The sequence below is a fragment of the Heliangelus exortis genome, chromosome 8 (genome assembly GCF_036169615.1).
Source record: "Heliangelus exortis chromosome 8, bHelExo1.hap1, whole genome shotgun sequence".
In the NCBI taxonomy this organism is placed as follows: domain Eukaryota; kingdom Metazoa; phylum Chordata; class Aves; order Apodiformes; family Trochilidae; genus Heliangelus; species Heliangelus exortis.
The window spans coordinates 23012703-23033846 of record NC_092429.1 but is presented as its reverse complement, the minus strand read 5'-3'; the positions used below and the strand labels follow the sequence as shown (position 1 = coordinate 23033846).

The following is a 21144-nucleotide window of genomic DNA, read 5'->3' as shown; positions in this document are numbered from 1 at the left end:
TTGTCCTGAAGTTACTAAAAATGTTAACTCTTGCATGTTAACTCACCAAGATAGCACATAAAAAATGCAATTAAAAAATTCATTAAAATATTAGGCAAATACAATCTTTTAAGTAGAATGCAAAGACAAAAAATACTGTATCCACATCAGATAATACTGAGACACTTTGAAAAGTTGCTTTCAGATGATATTGACACATTCTGAAACTTTGTTCCAATAGCATCAGAGAGATGGATAACAGAAGTATGTAGGTATGAATAATTAAAAAAAATAAAATACTGTCTTGGCCTAGCTTTATGGTGTGCAGTTTTAGAGGCCTGATGTTTGAGTTAGATACTGAGTAGCTACATATTTAACATTAACCAAAATCGTGTCTGTTGAATTAGGGAGAGCCTTATAAAACTGTGCACTGTAAAATCAGTATCCAAAAACCAAGGTGACTTTTGAGAATGTTTTCAGTGGGAAAAAAATTGAAATTTCACTCTTTGGATATTACTGTTTGGTCATAAATTTGGGAAACATGAATTTTATATAGACACACTGAACTCAGTTACTTTTTGTAATGAATTATGCCTAGAAATAAAAGTAAGTACTTACAAAGTAACTAAAATCACTTACCTTGTAACTTAGATAACTTAGCAGCAGAGTTTCAAAGAGACTTATTAAAGCCACAGAAACCTTAAATGATAAAATATGTGTATTAATACTGGCTTCTAAAGATTATATATGACACTAAGCATTACAGTGAAAAGTGAAAGACATTAATAAACAGCTTGGAAACCACCTAAGCTAACAGCATTTAGCATGAACTTAAAAACTGCTACATCCCTGGCTGAATGTAACAGTATTGGCTGTGACTTCAGTCTCACTGCTCTTTGCCAAGTACAACACTCCAGAGAGCCAGCAGAATGGCCTTTACATGGTTTTTAGAGAGCTCCCATACATTGTTGGCCAGATCATTTTTCAAGTTTCAGTTGTCTTTCCTTAAAAGGTATTGAGAGGTATTTCACAAGACAGAAAGAGAGAAAAGCAGGAAACTGTAGATAATAGGGGGTAGTCAGCTCTTTACTTTTCTCTAAAAGTGTTGTAAATGTGTGGGAAAACACTTTTTTTTACTGTGTATAATTCAGAAAGTTGAAAACAGAAACACCACAGATGAAACACTATTGATGTTAAAAGTTAAATGCAACTGGGCTCAACTTACTCACTTTCACTTAGATTATACATAGTTAGTGTATGTACTATTTAATTTAAAGATATTTAAATAGACAAATATCAAAATAGTAAAACAATTGCTTAAAACTTTATACATATTAACGATAAAATATACTTAAATCCTCTGCACAGCCATTATTTGCATTTTAATGTATATTGTGGGAATGCTGTATCACAAAGATGTGCAAATTCAGCTGCAGCCAGAAGTCAAGCTTTAGCATTTCACATTCTAAACTGCTCACTACAAGTGAAAACTCAAGAGTGCACTATTTGCACTTACAACTGTTCACAATTTTAAAAAGTTTTCCATAATGATCAGGCCTCAGGATGCTGAGGACTGACCCACAAACTTCAGAACATCTCCAAGAGCCATAGAGCACTGAGGCAGCACTAAGGTCCTTTAAAAATGTAGACTTATGTATTGTGAAGTAATTCAGTTTTCTAGTATATTGAACAGGAAAGCCTATGAAGCATGTCAAAAGCTAGAGACAAGCAATTATGACATTTAAAGTCCTCATTAGAGCAAACAGTGACCATTTGACTCAACAGAGCTTGGTAATTCTAAACTAAAAGGTTACCTAATTCTACAATATTTTGTTATAAGCTTTAATATAAACCCATATACATTCAAATCAATCAGCTCAGATCAGCTTATCTTTATGATTTGTTCTTTATGCTTGGTGATCAAATCGATTTCTTTGTTAATATCAAGTTTTCCAAGTATCCTTTAACATCACTAAAATGTTATAAATCAATGTTGCCTATAGTTATTAAATGGAAATAGTTAAATTGGCTGTTTACATATTACCTGCAATCCCCATAAGGGCAAGCTTCGATTCACCCAAATAATAGGAGACCTGTCCATTGTAATAAGAAATTAAAAAATAAATTAATCAAAATCTGGTTAGTGTTTGAACAAAATTGAGAAAAAAATATAATATTTGTGAATGAAAACTAGAGCAGCCTTGTTTTTAAAAAAATTCTCAGTAATAAAAATTTAAAATCAGTAGTTATCTACTAAGTGTTGATATTTTTTTTATTTCTTATCCAGAGCAAATCATTCAGTTCCCACAGGAGTAACCAAACACTCAGCACTCAATTCAGTCTTCAGCTACAGTGGCTGCTAGTTCATCCCTTATGATTCCAAGAAATATAAATAATTTTCAGCTTTTGATTCTACATATGCAGACGAATAATTATTTGTGCTAGGGAATAGAAACATGACAATTCTTTTGTGTGAAACTTCTGATATCTGTGTAACAATATGAATGGCATCCAATTCATAGGGGCTGTCATATCTTGGAAAAAACTCATCTTGTCTTAGCATCTGCTGACCTCAAAGATGACACTTAATACAGTACTACTGAAATCTGGCAGACTTGATAGCACAGTAGCTTACTGTTAGTCATTTACTGTTAGTGATAATTGATTTTTAAATGAGGAAATCCTTTTTCTTTCAGTAAGGTGTAGGCATAGATTCAGAGCTAACAAGAGCATCCGATCCAGCAGTTACGCAATCAGAGAAACAACTGGAATATTAATGGAATATTCAGGAAAATAGAAGTAAATGCTTGAGAGTTATGGAAACATCACTATTATGTGTTAAAATGTCACCATTCCAGAGGGAAATTGATTTGTGGACATTTGGTTTGTTTTTTTTTTTAATTAGAAACTCACCAATCAATTGTTCCAGGTGTGTAGTTTTGATTGGAACAACTCCGATTGAAGTCCTTACTGATAGTTGTCATCCCATCCATGAAAAGTCCATTTTCATCAGCAAATGTATATGGGAACACAATCACAAAAACACAGGGAAGGAGAGGGATATTAACTATATTACTAAGTGTTCTATAAAATGCATGCAATGTTTTGAAACCCTAGGCAATGGATATAGACATTTATAAAGTTAAAATATTTTTAAGAAATAATGCATTTCATTTTACATTTTTAAAGGTTTATTTTCCAAAATGTTCCAACTTTAGAATGATACTGAAATGATACCTTTAGAAGCTGAACTAAGCATACAATAAATATTGAAGATCAGAAGATACTGTAAATCCTATCACATGGGCAGAAAGAGCATATATACTTACACCTGTCATACTCCCAAAAGGAGAGACTGCATCAAACCACACTTCATGTCCTCTTGTGAGGATGTGAGGAGGGCTGGAGATCCATGCAGCAGTAATTCAAGTAAGAAACTGGTGACATCTGTACTTGTGATGTTGCCCTGCCATGAATTGCTGGTAGAAATTCTCCCTTCAAATGGTGAAGTAAGGATGTGGGAATATATATTTGTGTAAATGATAAAAAATATTCTTGTTTATCCCTGGCAAGCAGTATCAGTGGAAAAGGATTTGCAGACTACAGATCAGTAATATCTGTATTTTTACCAACTATGAGTGAGGCAAGTGCTAAATGGTACCCATCAAGGAGGCTTTATGTGTTAAGCTTTGCTCTGTACACCCATTGTGAAAGTCACTCATGCAGACATTTCTGAAAAAACAGGAAATAAATCTGCAGGAGAATCTGTGATGAAAAACCTTCCTCCCAGAACTATCACTTGAAAAACAACCACGTGATAATGTTTTTCATGGACTTTTGTTCAGCACAATGAGTAGGTTCTCTCATTGGGCTGTGGATGCAGTACCTAAAAATACATTACAGCAGTAGTTTAGGTACCAAGCCCTCTACGGGCAAAACCACTGGGGTATCATTAGGGCAAAGGGCTGGTTGGTCTGGCAGAGCCTCTAAGACTGGGGTCTTAGTGAACATGAAGAAGTGACTTAACTGAAGCTTCTCAGACAGTCAAACGTTAGAGATAGAACAAACTGATTAGTCTCTTAAATGTAACACAACACAGTATATGGGAATGATCTATACAGAGAAGATAAATACACTCTGGCTGGTGAACTGCTAATGACTGAAGGAACAAACCTGTCAGAAAGGACTGGCAAATTAAGAAGACTGCACAACACAGTCTTCTTAAAAGAAGAAAATAAACCCCAGCAACTTGCCATATGAACACAAAAGTATTGAAGTATGTCTGTTCTTATATGTTCTCCCTACCCAGACATAGCCTTGCAGATAATACACTCACATGAACTCATTAGTGAGTTCTTGTATCAAAACAGTATCAGCAACTTCTTTATGCCAGAAAGGATCATCAGCTGTAGAATTTCAAGTCGCTGAGTAAGGATGGATTTTCTCTATCACTGTTACGAGTTTAGCAAAGTCTTTACTGCTCCTTTTCTCCCCACACATTTCCTGTCCTTGAAGAGACATTTCCAGATACATGTGGAGTCAAAAAATAGCTTTTTGCAGTTCTTGGTTTTCCAAGGAGATATTTTTTTCTGGCCCTTTTTCAGATATTCTAATTTCTTACATCAAACAACCAAAAAAACTCTCAAATGAATCTTCTGTACTTCCTATTCACACCTGATTCTCTCATGCACTTCTGATTAAAGCTTATATTCTTTAACAAACTTTTCTTTGGATTTGATTCTTGTATAATATAGCATGTCTCCTGTGCACTAGCTTTTTTATAGTATTACCCTTATTATATTTAACTGATTTTCAAATACTGAAATTAGAAGTCATACACTTTCCTTTGCCTAACATTGTGTGAGAAGTGCTGGTTCTATCAACCCAAGCTTCAGTATTTTTTTTTGTTTATTTTAGTATTTAAGGCCAACAGAATCAAATTAAGTGAGACCAAGCAAGTTAATAAAATTCTAAATGCTGATAAGCATTTAGAATTGAGAAGATTCAATATATCCAGGATACAAATACAACTGAAGTACAAGACTGAATAAATTATTAATATATTATTTTCTGCAATGGGAGGTTGATTGTGCAATGCATGATTTTTCTTTTAAAAGCAGAGTACTCAGTGACCCGTATACAATAACATACTGACATTTACAGGTCTGCAAAATCATGCATTATGACCATAGCTCATTATGAGTATAAAATGTACTTTTGGTCTCCCTCTCTTCAAAGTTTTTAGTAAAAGCAGAGGTCTAGAAAATTATCATCAGTGTCATCTAGCATGAAACCTCAGTTTCATGTATTCATCTGGTTTTGTGATCTAGGTTTTTAGATAAAATTATTTAAGTAAAAAAGTATAATCCTAACATTATGGTTACACAAACTGGCAACCAGATTATTTGCTAGTTTATTTTTGTATATTTAAGCATAAATATGATACATAGAAGTGTCGTGTAATAGTACAACTAAAAGAAATAAATTTGTACAGCTATGGCTGATGCTATGGCTAAGCAGATAGCCAGGGTTACTTTAGCAGTAAAAAAACCCCGTTATTATGATTCTTGTTTCCATTGACAATGTAAGATGAGCTTTATAATTCTTTCAAAACATCTGTACGACATAAAACCAACTCCCTGTTGAGAGAATGTCAAACATTTATTCATTAAAGTTTTCTTTGAGAGCAGAAATAATAAAAAACTATTACCATCCAAGTCCTTGTGTAGGATCATCCAGGAGCACACGAACTATGTATAAGAAACAGCTTAGCAGTTTGAGAGAAAAATTGAATAATCGTATTCTCAGACCTATTTTTAAAAGAAAACACAGAAATAAACTCAGGCTCTTTACAGTTTCATCCACCTTTACAGTAGAACTAAAATGTACTAGAAGAGCCATGCAACACAGAGAAGGTTGATCTAGCCAGTAACCTGTCCCTGATATGGATGATCTGTGAATCATACAGAAGAACGTTAACAATAAGCCAGTCAGATACACATACAACACATTTTTCCAGTTTCCAGTACTCTCTAGGTTAAGGCTCAGTCTATTTTAATGATAATTATAGAATCATAGAATAGTAGGGGTTGGAAGGAACCTCAGGAGATCATGGACTTCAACCCCCCTTGCCAAAGCAGGATCACATAGGTCACACAGAAATGTGTTCAGACAGGTATTGAAAGTCTCTAGAGTCCCTTGAAAGTCTCAAAATAACTACCACAGTCATATGTTTGAAAGTCATTCATCTTTCCTGAGGCCATCTTTGGATCTTTTTTGGTTTGCAAGTCCATTTCCTTGAAAAGGGAAACAGAACTAAATCTGGCATTTGACATGTGAGATACAGTGCCATGAAGAAGGCATAGAACCACAGGCAGAGGATACCCAATGACAAGTATTAATATTAATATCTGAAAGTCTTCATGCAGTAGCTTCTCATATAGAATATATTAATACTATCTCCATTTATAAAATATTAAACTGTGGTTATTTAAAACTGATTTTGCATAATTATGTGTCCAAGAAACAGAACATCTGAAAGTCACGCAACAGAACATCTGAATGCGCAACTGAACTGAATCAACAACTTGTTCTACAGACAGTGTGAATATTGAAATGTTCTAGCTGAAAGCATACATCACAAATACTATCACAAGTAATTCCAGTATTTCCCAAAATAGTAATTCGACAAAATGAAGCTGGATTCCTTTAAAGGCATTCATTTGCTTCTACTACATTATTTCAGTGCTAACAGGAGCCATTATCTACTAAAATGGAACTTAACTCTATTTTAATTATTAAATTCAATAGCCTTTAAATTCTACCATTGTACATTGTTGTATCTAACTCTTGGTTTTAAGATTTTGTCCACTAATTAACTTAAAACTGTTAGTTGGCTAAGTGCAAGGAGCTCCCTTTAAGCATTGATTTTGTTTAGTCTTGTGAAGTTCTGCAGGCTGAACTCTTCTGTTCAGAGCAGAATACTGACTGAGTCTTACACAGATGTGACTTCACTGCCACCTGGTCACAGTAAAGATAGTACCTTTTATTGTGGTGGTGCAAATACATCAGCAGCTCTGCAGCTTCACTACACAGCACAAAGCTCTGTGCATTCATTCCCTTTTTAAGGAAAAAATCATAATTATCTTATGGTTATATTACATGCTCTTTGACTTTGCTCACTCCTAAGTTCCAAATGAACACCTTACAGCTAAAACTGATAAATCACCTTTTTTATCTACTAGTTCCCCTCCCATGAAAATGTGGTCTATAGCAAACACAGAAATTTAGAAAATAAATTCTTAAATATTCTACCAACTGCTGAAAGAAATTTTAGGATTTGTTACACAACACTACTTGCTCCTTTAAACTGTGAAGTTGACAAGTTACCACATGAGAACTTTTACAGCAATTTGTCAACTGTAAACTAGGGGTTAAAATCCTGTGGTCCCTACCAGGAAAGGTCCCACAGCTGTTACTGGCAATTAAGATTTGTGAATACTGACCTGGTGATTTCTGCTGCCCTATCAAGAGTAATTAGACACAGAGTATTTATTCCTCAACATAGGCAAAGGGCAGGAATCAGTAAATGGATGGAGAGGTTGTAGAAGGTAAGTAAGCATGTTCTCATATGAATATTTGACTAGAAAGAAACCTCGGGTTTTTGGGTTGTGGTTTTTTGGTTTTTTTGGTTGGTTTTTTTTTGTGTGTGGCTTTTTTGAACTGTTGATGAAGAAAACAGGAATTGTTTTTCTTTACTAACCCTTTTGTGGAGTATGAATGGTTGCTATAACAACTAGGATATTACAGGAAGAGTAGATAATGTTACTAAACCAACAAACAAAAAAACACCTAAGCCCAAATAATCAAAAAAAGCCCACAAGGTTTTCTTTTCCTTACCGATTTTGTGTTTTCTAACTTCCTTAAATAAGTACAGAAGTCTATTATTTGTTTCTCGTTTTTTAGCTTTCTCAGTGTTTATCTTGTTGTGAAACACTTCTGCATTGATAACAGCCAGGTTTCTAACAATAATTTGAAATTATTTGTTGGCTTAAATGCCTACAGAAAATTGTGCTTCTCTGATTAAAAACTACCTCAGTACAGGAAACCCATACTCCTGTCTGCTGCCATAAACTCTTAAATCTTCTTCCTGGAAGAAGTGTTCAAATATTTAAGTTCCAGAGATGTATTCCAGGCTGTGCCTAAAAGGACTTCAGGCTCTGGATATCTCCTCAGGAATGGTTCCCACAGAATATATAAGGCAGGGTTTTCACAACAGATGTGCATTTATCTAAGGGCTCCTCTTAACACAGAGATATGGTGCATATCATGGACTGGGTTATAAAATACTTCGGTCTTACTGATCATAAAGGTGTGTGCCATGTGTGAATGGGTCAGTTATTGCAGTATAAGTACAGAACAGACTTCAAATCTGTCTTGTTTCAGAATGTCACCTCTCCTAGTCCTGTACACCTCAGCCTTTAGAAATAGGATGCTCTGTCAGAGGCAGCATATTTAGTGACCCCTGGAAAAGTTTTAATAATTAATGTAGGGCTACCAAATAAGTGTTCTCTCTGGTCAAAGTCTTCTGTAGCCTCATAGTTGGGGATGTCACCTGTGAGCTGGAAGACTATCGTGGAGATCTAGGATTTCAAGTATGGGAAAGAGGGGGCAGTCAGTAGAGAAGTCACTTAAAATAGGTTTTCCTTTTTCACTGTGTTTCATATTTCTGTTTGCTGCCTGACTATTTTTGTCCCCTGTTTAACATGTTGTCAGTGGAGCAACATGGTCTGCTTGACTTCCTTTCTATTTTTCCATTCACAAACAGATTGTTCAAGTAGCAGGGTCATTTGCACAGAATATCCCAATGTTTTGCCACTGATGCTTGACACTCATATTCAGCTCCATCAATCATGCACTGTTATCCAGTTACTTACTGTTTAATGAGACTGAAATTTCACCATTTCCATGTAACCATGGTGTAACATCCCTTCTTTTCTTTAAAAGAAGTAACTGGTGGTAACAGTTCAAAATCTGTTTGCTTTGTGAAATAAATATAACTACATGAAAATTAATGTTTCCTTCTTGGTTTGAACAAGTATTTGCTATTTTTGCACAGAGTACAGAGCGATATGTTATACTTCACCAGTACTGAATGCAGCTTTCATATTTTTTTAATAAATTCTTGGTGTCTCCCTTAGAAGCATTTTCAGAGCCTGATTTTCAGATCTGGAGATCTGATTTAAATCAAAGCCAGAATGACAGAGATAGCAGATGACAATTTCACAATCACCTCGTGTTATTCCTTTCTCCCAAGTCTCTAATATTTTTATTTATTGTTTTTAGCAAAACCATCTCAGTATCATCTAGCTTGAGGAGTTGGACCAAAATATACTGTAATAATTTATATCCTAGTGATGGCTAGCTTTTCTTCCCTCTTCACTGAGTTGAAGCTTCTCTTATTTTTTCCCCATGAGATTTATTTTAGGCTGTGATATTGCAGTGTTTAGTCTTGGCAAGTACAAGTAAGTCATACCAATATGTCATCTTTTTCTCTTTTTTAATTTTTTTTTATGCTGGCTGACACCCTTGTAAAATGCTTTTCATGCATTCATTGAACTCGATTAGACCTTTGCTTGCAGAAGACTGAGTGGAAGCTAAGTTGATGAGGCTTGTTTTCTAAGTTTCTAGAAATACTTCCAAAAGTAGGATAATGAATGAAACAGTTGGTATTTTATGCTGCCAGTCTGTATGTGACTTAGATCAGAATAGTATCCTGTAAAAAATTCATATGAATTCTAGAGCTGACTGCTCTGAACAACAAAACCACATAATATTACACCATAACATGTTAAATTCACTTGTGAAGTCTTAAGGATTAGCAAAAACTGTTGGATGAACATATTTTAATTTGGTTTAGTTATACTATCTGAAAGCTTGCTGGTACAACTGATAATTATTTTCTAATTATGGCAATTACATTTTAGTATGTGAAGGAAGGTTTTCAGTGCTGTCACTGAGTACCAGCATGGATCTAAAGGGCAGTATTTTTATTTACCAGCTCCCTGATACCCGTGGGCAACAGAATCTACTTCAGTTTCAGTGGAGGATTGAATGAGTACACTTCAGTGAGTGGCAGGTACCATCTTAGCAGCAGGGCTTTGGAGACTGGAGTATTTGGACAAGAACCAAGATCTGCATAAGATGAGGAAGTGTCTGAATGAATTTACTAATTCTGAACACAGTGGGGATTATTTTTTTCCATTCAACACTGTAAGAATTTTGTTTATTTCCTGCTTGTTTCTCTTGAAAATTTCCTTGTTTAATGTACAGTTGTTGGTGAAGTTTCTTGTATCCTGAGAACCAGTAGCAGTGCTTGGATAATGTGTGAGATTGTACTGGGAAATGCCTGTGCCATGTGCTCCTGTTCATACAGTAAGCACCCTAATTCTCCAGTTTTGTCACCTGGCTGCACAATTGAACAGTGGGAAAAAGCATGCCTCATCTCTTAGTTTTCTTTAGAATTCTCTCCTGAGGCCCTGTCAGAAAAATAAGGTGCCCATAATGACAGTGTCTCTACCAGTTGTCTACAGGAAGAACTCATTTCTGTGGTTTCATTGGTTAATCATTCACTGGTTCATCAATTAATTGGTTAAACTGTACCTTAGTTCTTTATGGTATCAGAGTAAGAGAATTCATCAGAATCTGGATTTTCCCTGCAATCATCAAGCAAGCCAAACAGGAAAGTTGTTGTTGTGCTACTTGTCTGTAGCATGAACCCATCTTCAGTAGGATGAATTAAGAATTCCTGCCCTACCCTATCTCTTGCTTTTTTCAAAAAAACTTTCATTTCATTCCTCTTCTTTGGACTCATACATCACACTTACTCAACAGAGATGTGCCAGTACAGTAATTCATGACAAAAATACCATAATATGCTTAGCCTGAGGGTATGCCCTTGGAAAAAGAATAGCCATGAATTCATAATAATGAACCAACTACTGTTTTTTTGTGCTGATGATCACAAATATATCTGGTTTTACCTGTGCAAACTCTGTATTTCTGCCATCAAAATATGTACCTGTATATTTGCATGTTTTAAACTTGTTAAGATCTTAGTAGGGAAAAAAAGTACTTTCACTTATCTGAAGCAAGAAGGTACTATTCAGATCCTTCCCATCTTATCAGTGAAGAGAGATTTACTGTGAGTTGGGTCATAACTTGATCAGTTATACAAGTTCTTAGCAAATAAACAACAATGCATCAAATCCCTATTTTGTGGACTACATCAAGAACAAAAATGTTATTTATTGCTTACAACTCCTCAAAACTCTATTCATAAATTTAGGATGATTTTTCAAATTTGTGTCTTAATCTATTATACACTATATCAGTAATGTTAGGAGTCAAATGCTATAAAGATATAAAGACATGAAAAGTTAAAGGGAGAAAAGTAGAAAGCTAAAACAATTTCAGAAGTTTTAGTTCAATTATTTAATTTTAAATTGTAAATCTAGTTTAACTTTTTTATCTTGAACAGGAATCACAGAATGTTTGAGGTTTTAAGGAACCTCCAGAGGTAATTCTGTCCAACAGCTCTGCTCAAGTAGGTTTACCTAGAGCTGGTTGCCCAGGACTGTGTATAGATATTTTTTTTAATCTCCATGGAGGAGATTAAAACAACCTACGTAGAAAAATGCATGAGCAAAAATTTATTCTTTGCAACACAATTAGATGTGTAAACATAAAACAGAGTATGAAATTGTTCTCCTTTCTTTGTTCTATGCATAGTGAGTTTTTGTGCATGTTCTTTCTTATTGACCAAAATGCAGCAAGAGAGCTCCAAATTGTGCTAATACAGAATAAGAAACTTTTTAAGAAAAATATTGTAATTACATAACTGATTTACCAATCAAATCTAGTTAAATGTATAATAATGTGAAAAAAAACCCCAACCTATGTTCTATCTGAAGTTTAGACAAGAAGATACTCTGAAGGCTATCCAGATATTTTCTAGCTGAGTTGGCCCTCTGCTTTCTAAGCTACTTGGGCACCCGAATTAACATTAATTTTTCCCTGTGTATCTGCATAAGTGTAATAGATTTCCTCATGATGAAACCCTAGCAGCCTTATTAAACCCCATTCTCCATCTGGAACTCAGAAAACAATTTCAAAGCTGAAATTAAAAATATCTGTTTTTCACAGTACAGTGCTTCTTCGGGTTTTTTTGTTTGGTCTTATTTTTCTTTTGGGCTTAGGAAAAGTTAAAGCTTAGCCAATAAAGAGATAATTTTCTGTGATATGTAAAGCTAGTATTTATTTAATACAAGCTCTTGCAGACAGAAGGTCTGCCTTACCCTTAAGATAAGACAGAAGGTTTTATCCTTAAAACTTGATCTAGTCTCCCAAATTCTGTTTGTCTGTGGTTTTTCAGACTGGGACACCAAAAAGGTAAATTTTTTTTTTTTTTTACTTCTTTCCTTTCTGTCCTTTCCCAGACACAAAGCCACAAAACCATTTTAAGTGTATTACCAAAGACTGAAATTTATTCTTTCTATTTTAAAAGCTTTAAGTTATTTTAATTTTACTTCTTTACAGATGTAGGACAAATGGAGGTAAATACAATCCTGATACCCAGATGAAAATTTAGGTCAATTGCTACTCTTCTCAGCTATTAACTCCATTGGTTTAATCAAGATTTGATATTGCACAGTTCTTCCATCCCCTTGGACCAAGTGCACAGATATTTATAAAAAGATTAACATCTTAGTTCCTCCACATCACCTTCTATGATGAGCTATGAATTTAAGTGCACATGCCAATGAAGGTATCAATAATTAGATTAAAGATGAGGACTACATTTCTGAAATACCACATTGAAGAGGAGGTAAATCCTCCCTGTTAGTTTCCTTTACAGATTATGGGGGTTTTCTTGTTGTTGGTTGGTTTGGTTTGGGTCTTTTTGTCAGTACAGCTCAAGTTTGAAATTTATTTAGGAATACTTAATAAAAGTGAACATTTCAACAAGCTAGGCACTTCTGCAGCTTTATAGCTGGGAAACCAAAGAAGCCTCTAAGGTGATGGAGGAACAAAGTCATGACTTGTCAATGAGCATTGCAATGTCAGATCCATGCAGATCAGTCACCTTCATCACAATACAGAAATAAAATCCTGCCACTAAATGTTTGACCCTACAAAACATGTATATTGGGTTTAAGTTTAAAATAATAATTTCAAGTTTTTATTAATACTGAAAACTGATGCCTCTACAGGGTGAAATTTTATCTCTGAATAAAATAATTATAACTTTGCTGTTACCTCCAATGAAACTGTATTCTACTCAAACTATGATAATGCTTAACAGAAATTAATTCAGCTGCTTACTTGATCTTTGGTTTTTGATGAAGAAGAGCTTTAGTCTCTCCTTAAATGTATTTTCATTCATATAGAATTCAACTTGCACCCTGAAATATAAAAGGAAAATTAGAATTGAATATGAATGATACTTTATTATATTTTTCAAAATAATTTATTTTCCTAATCATCTGTTATTTATATATAGAGCGTTCAGCCAAAAGCTCACTTGAATTTGAATGATTAATATTAAGAGGTTAAACATAAAAGAAAATCCAAACCAAAACAAACAAAAAACTAAAACCAAACAAAAACAAAAAACCCCCAAACACACACACACCCCTCAAAAAAACCAAAACAAACCTACAAAAAAAAACCCCCAGAAACAAGATGCTAAAGCAATTATTTCTTTTATCCCCTTTACATGCAGGTCATTTTCATACTATATAATACTCTACATGAGCTGCAAAATCAGAAGCATCTATGGTTTTGGTATTGTCATTGGATGAGTATTTTCATATCTGCATTCTTATAAGATTTCTTGATGTTCAGATTAAATCTTCCATCTCACTTTAACTCCTGTCCTGTAAAATTGATATTTTAAAGATTCTCTTTTTCCTGTCCTGTTCATATATCTGTTAAACAACTGAATGCTAAGCTGAGATATGAATGCTTGTGTTTACCTTTTATCAAATTCTCAGGCAAGAAACAAGCCACCCTCTCTGAATTTTGTTTATTTTGCAATGAAATACTGATACCTGAAAGCTAAGTTATATTGCAGTCACACAAAATTGTACAGAAAATAAAATCCCTCCCTAATTATATTAAAGCAACAGTAACATCTTTTCTTCCTCCCTTCCCCCCAGATTTGTGAGGATGTTTTTCATGTTTCTGTCCCTTAATTCAGTCTGAGTAGAACTCATGTAATAGTTGTACTGACTAGACAGGGAGGAAAACTGTTGCAGAGGCTGGCAAGGGGAAAAGGTGTGCGTGACGTGTACAGAAAAACTTAGGACATTCTGGGGTTGTGGAGTTGCCCTGCTTGCTGCAGGGTGAGTGCAGCATTAGTTCCATTTCCACTCAACTGAGTGAATCTCCTTCACCAATCCCAATTCTCCTGCAGCAATGAATCACTTTACACAGCACAATTTCTGTGCTTTCTTGAGAAGTCAGTCCTCAGTTTGAGAACTACTATTGCTGAACAATAAAGTGATATCAGAAAAGTGAGTCACTTCCTTCTCACTTCCATTATATACCATTGCACATACCTTTTCTGTTCATAGGCATACTTTATTTGAGAATTTCTTTCCAGTTATCATTCATTCATCAAATAAAAGTACTATAATTCCTTGTCTCTATATGTACAGTGATGTGTTTCAATCTGTGTTTTAATCTGACTTTAGATTTTCCCTTTTCACATGTGAAGCCTTTGCTGAAACACTTATTGTATCATTTAATGTTATTTACAGTGTCTCTTCTCCTCAAATACTTTCCTAATAATATCTATTTCTGTACCCTCTTGGAACTGGAAGATTCACTTATGGACCCAGAGTGGATAGCACCTCAAGTAATGTGGCTTTCTCATGCTTGCATACTTATTACCACAGGTTTAGGCATATAGCTTTGTAGGACAGGGTCAGCACATCATAAAAAGACTGTTCTCTTGACACATTTAGTGAGGTCATTTAATTTTAGCCAGTCACTTAGCTTAGGTGTGGTTTATTGTAGTGTTTCTTGCAGAATGAAAAGTTGCACTGCTTCCTATTCACAGGTAGCAAAACCATAATCTTTTTTTCAGAATTTTCAATATCTTTCTGAGCAATTACATGCTTGACACAGGGGCAAGAGCAACCACTTCCCTAGACCAGCTTTTCTGCCTTATCTGGCTCTATTTCTGTGGTAAGGTCTTTACAGAGTTGGAATTGAAGAGTAAGAACCCACCTGTCTGCTGCTTTTTAAACTAAGAATAGCTGTAACTGTGTATTTCAAAAAAGCTTGGGCCTAGAGGAATGCCCTGGAAGCTGCATCAAACAGGGAAACAGCTGCAAAAAAAATGGGAAAAGCCCATTGGATAAAGAGCAACTTGTTTCTGGGCTTTCACTGAGCTTAAATAAAGAGTAAGTGTTGTGCTGTTAAAAACTGCAGGAGTTGTTGCCATTAACAGAAGTACAATTTAGATAGCTGATAATCTTAAAGCAAGTTAAAGAATCATGTCCAGGGGTTAATCAGTAGGTGAGAGGGTTTGGGGAGGGCCTCAGCTTTGTCCCAGTAATTTTTTGCCCATTTCACAAGGTACTCACTGCCATTCATGCAGTGACAGTTTTAGTAGGAAACATTTCCCTTGATTTGGGAGTTGTACATTCTAAGTGTACATACTTGATCTTCAAGGACATAATTGAGTGTGTAAACAAAGGGGCACAAGCTACCAAAGCAAGGCATGTTATTTTCAAAGAGCACAATATCAGTGATCTCTTTACACATTTTAAACTAATCTTTCAGATTTTTCAGTAAGAAAATTACGGTTGTCACTTTTCATGAAAGAACAACATGTTAAGAGTAAGCCATGATTTAATGATGAGGAAAGAGGATGTGGGAGCTAATCACCCTCCTATAACTACCATTATGAACTGCTCTGATAGCCTTCTAAGAGCTGTCTACTTCCCCTTCCTTAGCAACCTGTGCTTACAGTAGACTGGGATTCTACAGTGCAGCAGTTTCCATGGCAAAATGGATTATGAATGCTGCTAACACCACTCCTGTGCCTCAACTCCTCCTTCACCTTTCCCTGACTTTTTTAAACAAATCAAGACTGTACTGGCCTTCTACATTTGCAGGAAGTATATAATCAAGCATCTATAATCAATGTACACTTCCATGATACTCTGGCTACCAGACTATTTTACTTGAAGGTTACTATTTACTGAGTAAAGCTAAGAATGTGTGGCTGAAGGAACCACTGTCAGGGACAAGGATAGAAACCTCCAGATTCATTCCCAATACTCTGCCTTTTATTTTTAAAGACAATATTCATTCTGCTTGAATTACAGTTCTACTTGAATACTGAATTACTTTGCTGTAATCTCTAAATTAAAATTTTACCTCAAGTATTTGCTATGATTAATGTCTTTTTCCCACTATGAAGTGTAACCTAGAAAAGGAGTATTTCAGGAACTTAACCCAAATTCTGATCCTTTTTTGCAATACTAAGATAAATTAGGAGCTTTAGTCGTAGTGTTGTGCTTGAACAGGCTTTTATTTTTGACTTATTAACTTGATTACGTTTCATGTGAGTGAGTGAAATTCGTCACCACACACTTATATAAAACTTGATTGCTCTGTTGCTGGATAAATAATAGTTGGAATTTGTTTCCAACCAAATGGCTTTGATGAAATGGCACACATGCTGCACAGAGTGATACCATACGTGTATGCAGATCATCTGACCAATGGAATAGGCTTGGTTCTGTTCTATATTTCTAGTGTAAGTCATTCCAAAGTGTAGTTTAAACAACTTGTGCTGTATGATTTTTTATCTCTCTGCAATACAGTTGTACTTCAGTTCACCCTGACCAAAATAATACTCCAGCTCAAAGATTAAAACACTATTCCTTGAGGATGGGGATTAGGACAGAAGTGTTTGATGATCAAACATAGTATTTTGTGTAATATAGATACAATATTTTTTACTGGCCAATTCAATATATGCGAAATCCAGTTATATTTCAAACCTGAAAGTTTATTATGTAGGGTGTAGACAGATGCTTAAAAATGAAGCTTTTGAAGTGCTAAGTGGAAGTTCTATTGTCAGAGCTTATTCTATTCCAAAAAAACCTAAATGGGCATTTTTTTCTTAGTCTTTAGTCAAAGATGAACATATTTTAAAGATGACTTTCTTGGATAGTAGCTCTCTTCTTTCTAAAGTTGTGTAGGTTCTGAAATACTCAATTTTGACTTGTTTAGCTTCATAAAGAATTTGGTAGTGCTTTCTTGTAGTGTGATCATGACAGGAGAGTGTTGTGAAGATCATGACCTCAGCATTTTTCTGGGTACTTTATAGTCTTTAAAAGCTACATCCTTCCCGAAGCTGTTTATCATGCTGATGAAATACATTTGCAATATGGCCTTGAATTTTTTTTAAAGGTGATTTCTAACAAGTGAACAATTGTAGAATAACTAAAAGGGACAGGTATAAGGTCTTTTTCTAATAGGGAATTTTATTTATTGTGAGTAAACTAAAGAATATTTTTAAGATCTCTGCAGAAATGTGTTCATATAATATTGTCTTGTAGATTCTTTATAGTATTGTGAATGTACAGTACAGAACACAGGTTCCATACCTTCTAATAACTGCCTTGTAATATGCAGGATTACCTATTATCTTTTTATTTTCCCAAACTAAATTCTCCTCTGGAATACCTTAAGCAGTGTAATTGTCTGGTACAAAGTTTGACTACAGTTCTCATCTGTAGCATCATGTAACAAAGAAGTGTTTCATCATCTCAACAGTGAAATAAGTACCAGGGCGTTCCTTTTCTTCCTTTCTTTCTCCAGGAATACTTCTTTAGAAGTTACCTTCTAAATCAGGTTAATCTATCTAATTAGGCTTTTCTAGACATACCTGTATTTGTCTGAGTATGTAGCTGGACATTACCATACCTAAGGGGTTTATAGAGACCAAGTGCTATCAGAATCACTGTAAAAATTCCTTATATTAAGGAAGATTGAAATAGCATGATCTGAGTTCAGCTTAGTCAAAAGTTAAAGGATCAATTATGCATAAATAACCTTGCAGATTAGAACTGTAGTCAAACTCTTTTTACTGTATCCTTCCAGTAGGTCCTCCTTATTTTGATTGAAACAAATGCAAGACTGCATCAGAAATTAGACCAAACTGAATTTTTCAGGCTGCACAAAGTAAAAATTAGCACCTGCATCCACAAGAGTCTATTTTCTATGTGAAAGCAAGCTTTTTCCTTACTTAATTGTTCAAGAGTGAAAATGTTAAACATTTCAGCCCTTAAAGTTTTCTTCCTCACAATTTAAACAGTATACACATATAACTTTTTGTTAGTAGAAATATATTTTAAAATTGGATTTTGATCCCTTCCTTTTTACAATCAGGACAGTTATATAAACTATCTTTGTGAAACACATAGAGATCTGTGGCAGCAATTTAATGTTACAGCAATAGAGATAAGAAATGACATTTTTTTAAACCTTTATTATGTGCAAAGTCTCTTCATTTTTTTTCATTCCTTTGAGGGTAAAGTTTTAAGGGAAGACTGACAGCAAGTGACTGAGTTTTAGTGGTGGGCAGTATGCATGCTTTTCAATCAAATAATAATACTTCGTATAAAAATCCCCCACGAACAGTCTTGCAAATTTAAAAAGAAAATTATCATCTCAGTCCTGCACACATGAGACCCAGTGACAAATTCACCATTCTAGTAATGGTGCAGAAATAAAAAATGAATTTGCACTCTGTATTCGTTCTCATTAGAAACTTTAAAAAAAAAAATGTTTACTATGGGGAAAAGAAATCCCAGAGCAATCTCCCTCTCCATTTTAGTGGCCCTGCAAATACCACACACTTGGCTTTTACTGCAAATGCACTTTCCTGTTGCAAATCTATTGCTTAAGGTTAGAAAGTTAATAAATCAAATGTGAATGATGCATTAAGAAATAGTGAGCTTTGAAGCTAAATTTTGGAAAAAAAAAAAACAAAACAAAACACCACACAAGGAAGATGTGCCTATTAAACATACCTGATTGTTCTTTCAGTTGTTTTAAAATGTTGGCAACTACTTGTCAAAAAGAGATGGGAAACAAACTTTTTAAATAATAGTCAGACTCTTATAATACCTTTCCATCACTGTCAGCTTGGATTTAACTGTGTATCAGAATGTTGGGAGCAAAAGATGCAGTACCCTATTACAATCTACCATATCTTCATTTTTTTCTGCTCAAATTTGATTTCTGTTCACCAAGATTTCCCTCTGGGTTTCCTCAGATTACTTTTCTATACCAATTTTTCTCTTTACCATTCAACAAACATTTAATTTTGCTTTCAAGGGAAAGTTTCTTTGCTATGAAAGGCAACAGCACACATGGTGATTCATCAGTAATGAAACTGCCTTAGAGGGAGGACAATTCTAGTTCCAAGAATCCCATGGGCTAAGACTCTGGAAGGGAAGGGAGCCCAAGAAAGTTGGTCAGTTTTTGAATACCACTTCCTTCAAGCCCAAGATAGGTGCATTCCCTTGAGTAAAAAATCGGGTAGAGGTGGTAAGAGGCCTGCATGGATCAACAAGGAACTTTTGCAGAAAGTCTCATAGAAGAAAGAAATTCACATCTCTATAGGGATGTTGTCAGAGCATGTAAGAAGGCAACAGGAAAGGCCAAAGCCCTCAAGCTAGCAGAGGAAGTAAAAGGAAACAAGAAGCACTTCTTCAAATATATCAGTAGTAAAAGGAAGAACAGGGAAAATGTGAACTGAACTGATAAATGGAGCAGGAGCCCTGATAACAAAGGATTCAGGGAAGGCAGTGTTGCTGAATGCCTTCTTTGCTCCAGTCTTTATTCCTAAGACCTTGTGAACTCCAGGTCCTGGATGTAAGAAAGCCTGGAGGAGAGAAGACTGGTTCTCCTGAACCACTGGTTCCCATTGACCACTGGTCAGTGAGGACTGGGTTAGATATGAGTTATTCAAACTGAATATACACAAGCCCATGGGTCCTGATGGGATGCACCCAAAAGTGTTGAGAGCACTGCTGGTGTTATCACCCTACCACTCTCCATCATTCTTGAAAGATCATGGCAAACAGGAGAGGTGCCTGAGGTCTGGAGGAAAGCCAGTGTCACTCCAATCCTTAAAAAGGGCAAGAAGGAAGATCCAGACAACTACAGACCAGCCAGCCTCCCCTTCATTCCTGGAAAAATGATGGAGTTTCATTCTGATGGTCTCATTCTGGAGGCCATCTCTAAGCACATGGAAGAGAAGTTTATCAGGAGTAGTCAGCGTGGATTTACCAAGGGCAAACCATGCTTGACTCATGTGATAGCCTTCTGTGGTGTTGTGAGTGAATGAGCAGATGCAGGGAGAGCAGTGCATGTAGTCTGTCTTGACCTTAGCAAGGCTTTTGACACAGTGTCCCATAACACCCTCGTGAGCAAGCTCAGGAAATGTGGGATGGAAGAATCCACAGTGAGATGGACTAAGAACTGGCTACAGAATAGAGCCCAAAGAGTGGTGACCAATGGCACAGAGTCCAGATGGAGACCTGTGACTACTGGAGTCCTCCGAGGATCAGTGCTGGGTTCAGTCCTGTTCAACATCTTTATCAATGACCTTGATGATGGGACAGTGTCTTCTCAGCAAGTTTGCTGATGACACAAAAGCTGGGAGGTGTAAAACTATTAAGTCTATGTTCAAAATAGATGGATGGCAGTGATGGAGTTGTATCACTCCTACTCTGACACTTCCAACAGTGATGTTATTTCTCTGTTAATTTTATTTTTAAAAGTTTGGATTCAGTTTGAATGCTCCCCATTTAACACTAAAATCAAGCAGCTAAACACTGTAAGGGACATTTTCATAGAGATCATCCAGACAAAGATAGAAACAGATGCTCAGATAAACAGAAACTTTAAACTGTCCTGGCAGATGTTGTCATCTCTATGATATTAAATAAGCCAAAATAAGTGGGTTTTATTTTCTCTTTTGTGTGTTTGTGTAGCAGTTTAGGGCTTAAAGCAGAAAAAAAAACCCCAACTACCCAACACTATGTGGCCAGAGGTCTCATGTTTAATGTG

At 35.4% G+C, this 21144-nt stretch overlaps 1 protein-coding gene across 8 annotated transcripts in view; it reads right to left on the bottom strand.

Annotated features, from left to right (window-relative positions):
* Positions 1 to 21144, bottom strand: part of KCNT2 (potassium sodium-activated channel subfamily T member 2) — a 124849-nt gene that overhangs the window by 81869 nt on the left and 21836 nt on the right. For all 8 annotated transcript variants that reach the window (XM_071751060.1, XM_071751061.1, XM_071751066.1 and 5 more), the window contains exons 2-6: positions 13363 to 13442; positions 5690 to 5789; positions 2893 to 2949; positions 2024 to 2072; positions 619 to 678 (exon numbers count right to left, since the gene is read on the bottom strand). In XM_071751060.1, coding sequence (XP_071607161.1) covers positions 619 to 678; positions 2024 to 2072; positions 2893 to 2949; positions 5690 to 5789; positions 13363 to 13442 — 346 coding nt within the window. The remainder of the gene's footprint in view (positions 1 to 618; positions 679 to 2023; positions 2073 to 2892; positions 2950 to 5689; positions 5790 to 13362; positions 13443 to 21144) is intronic.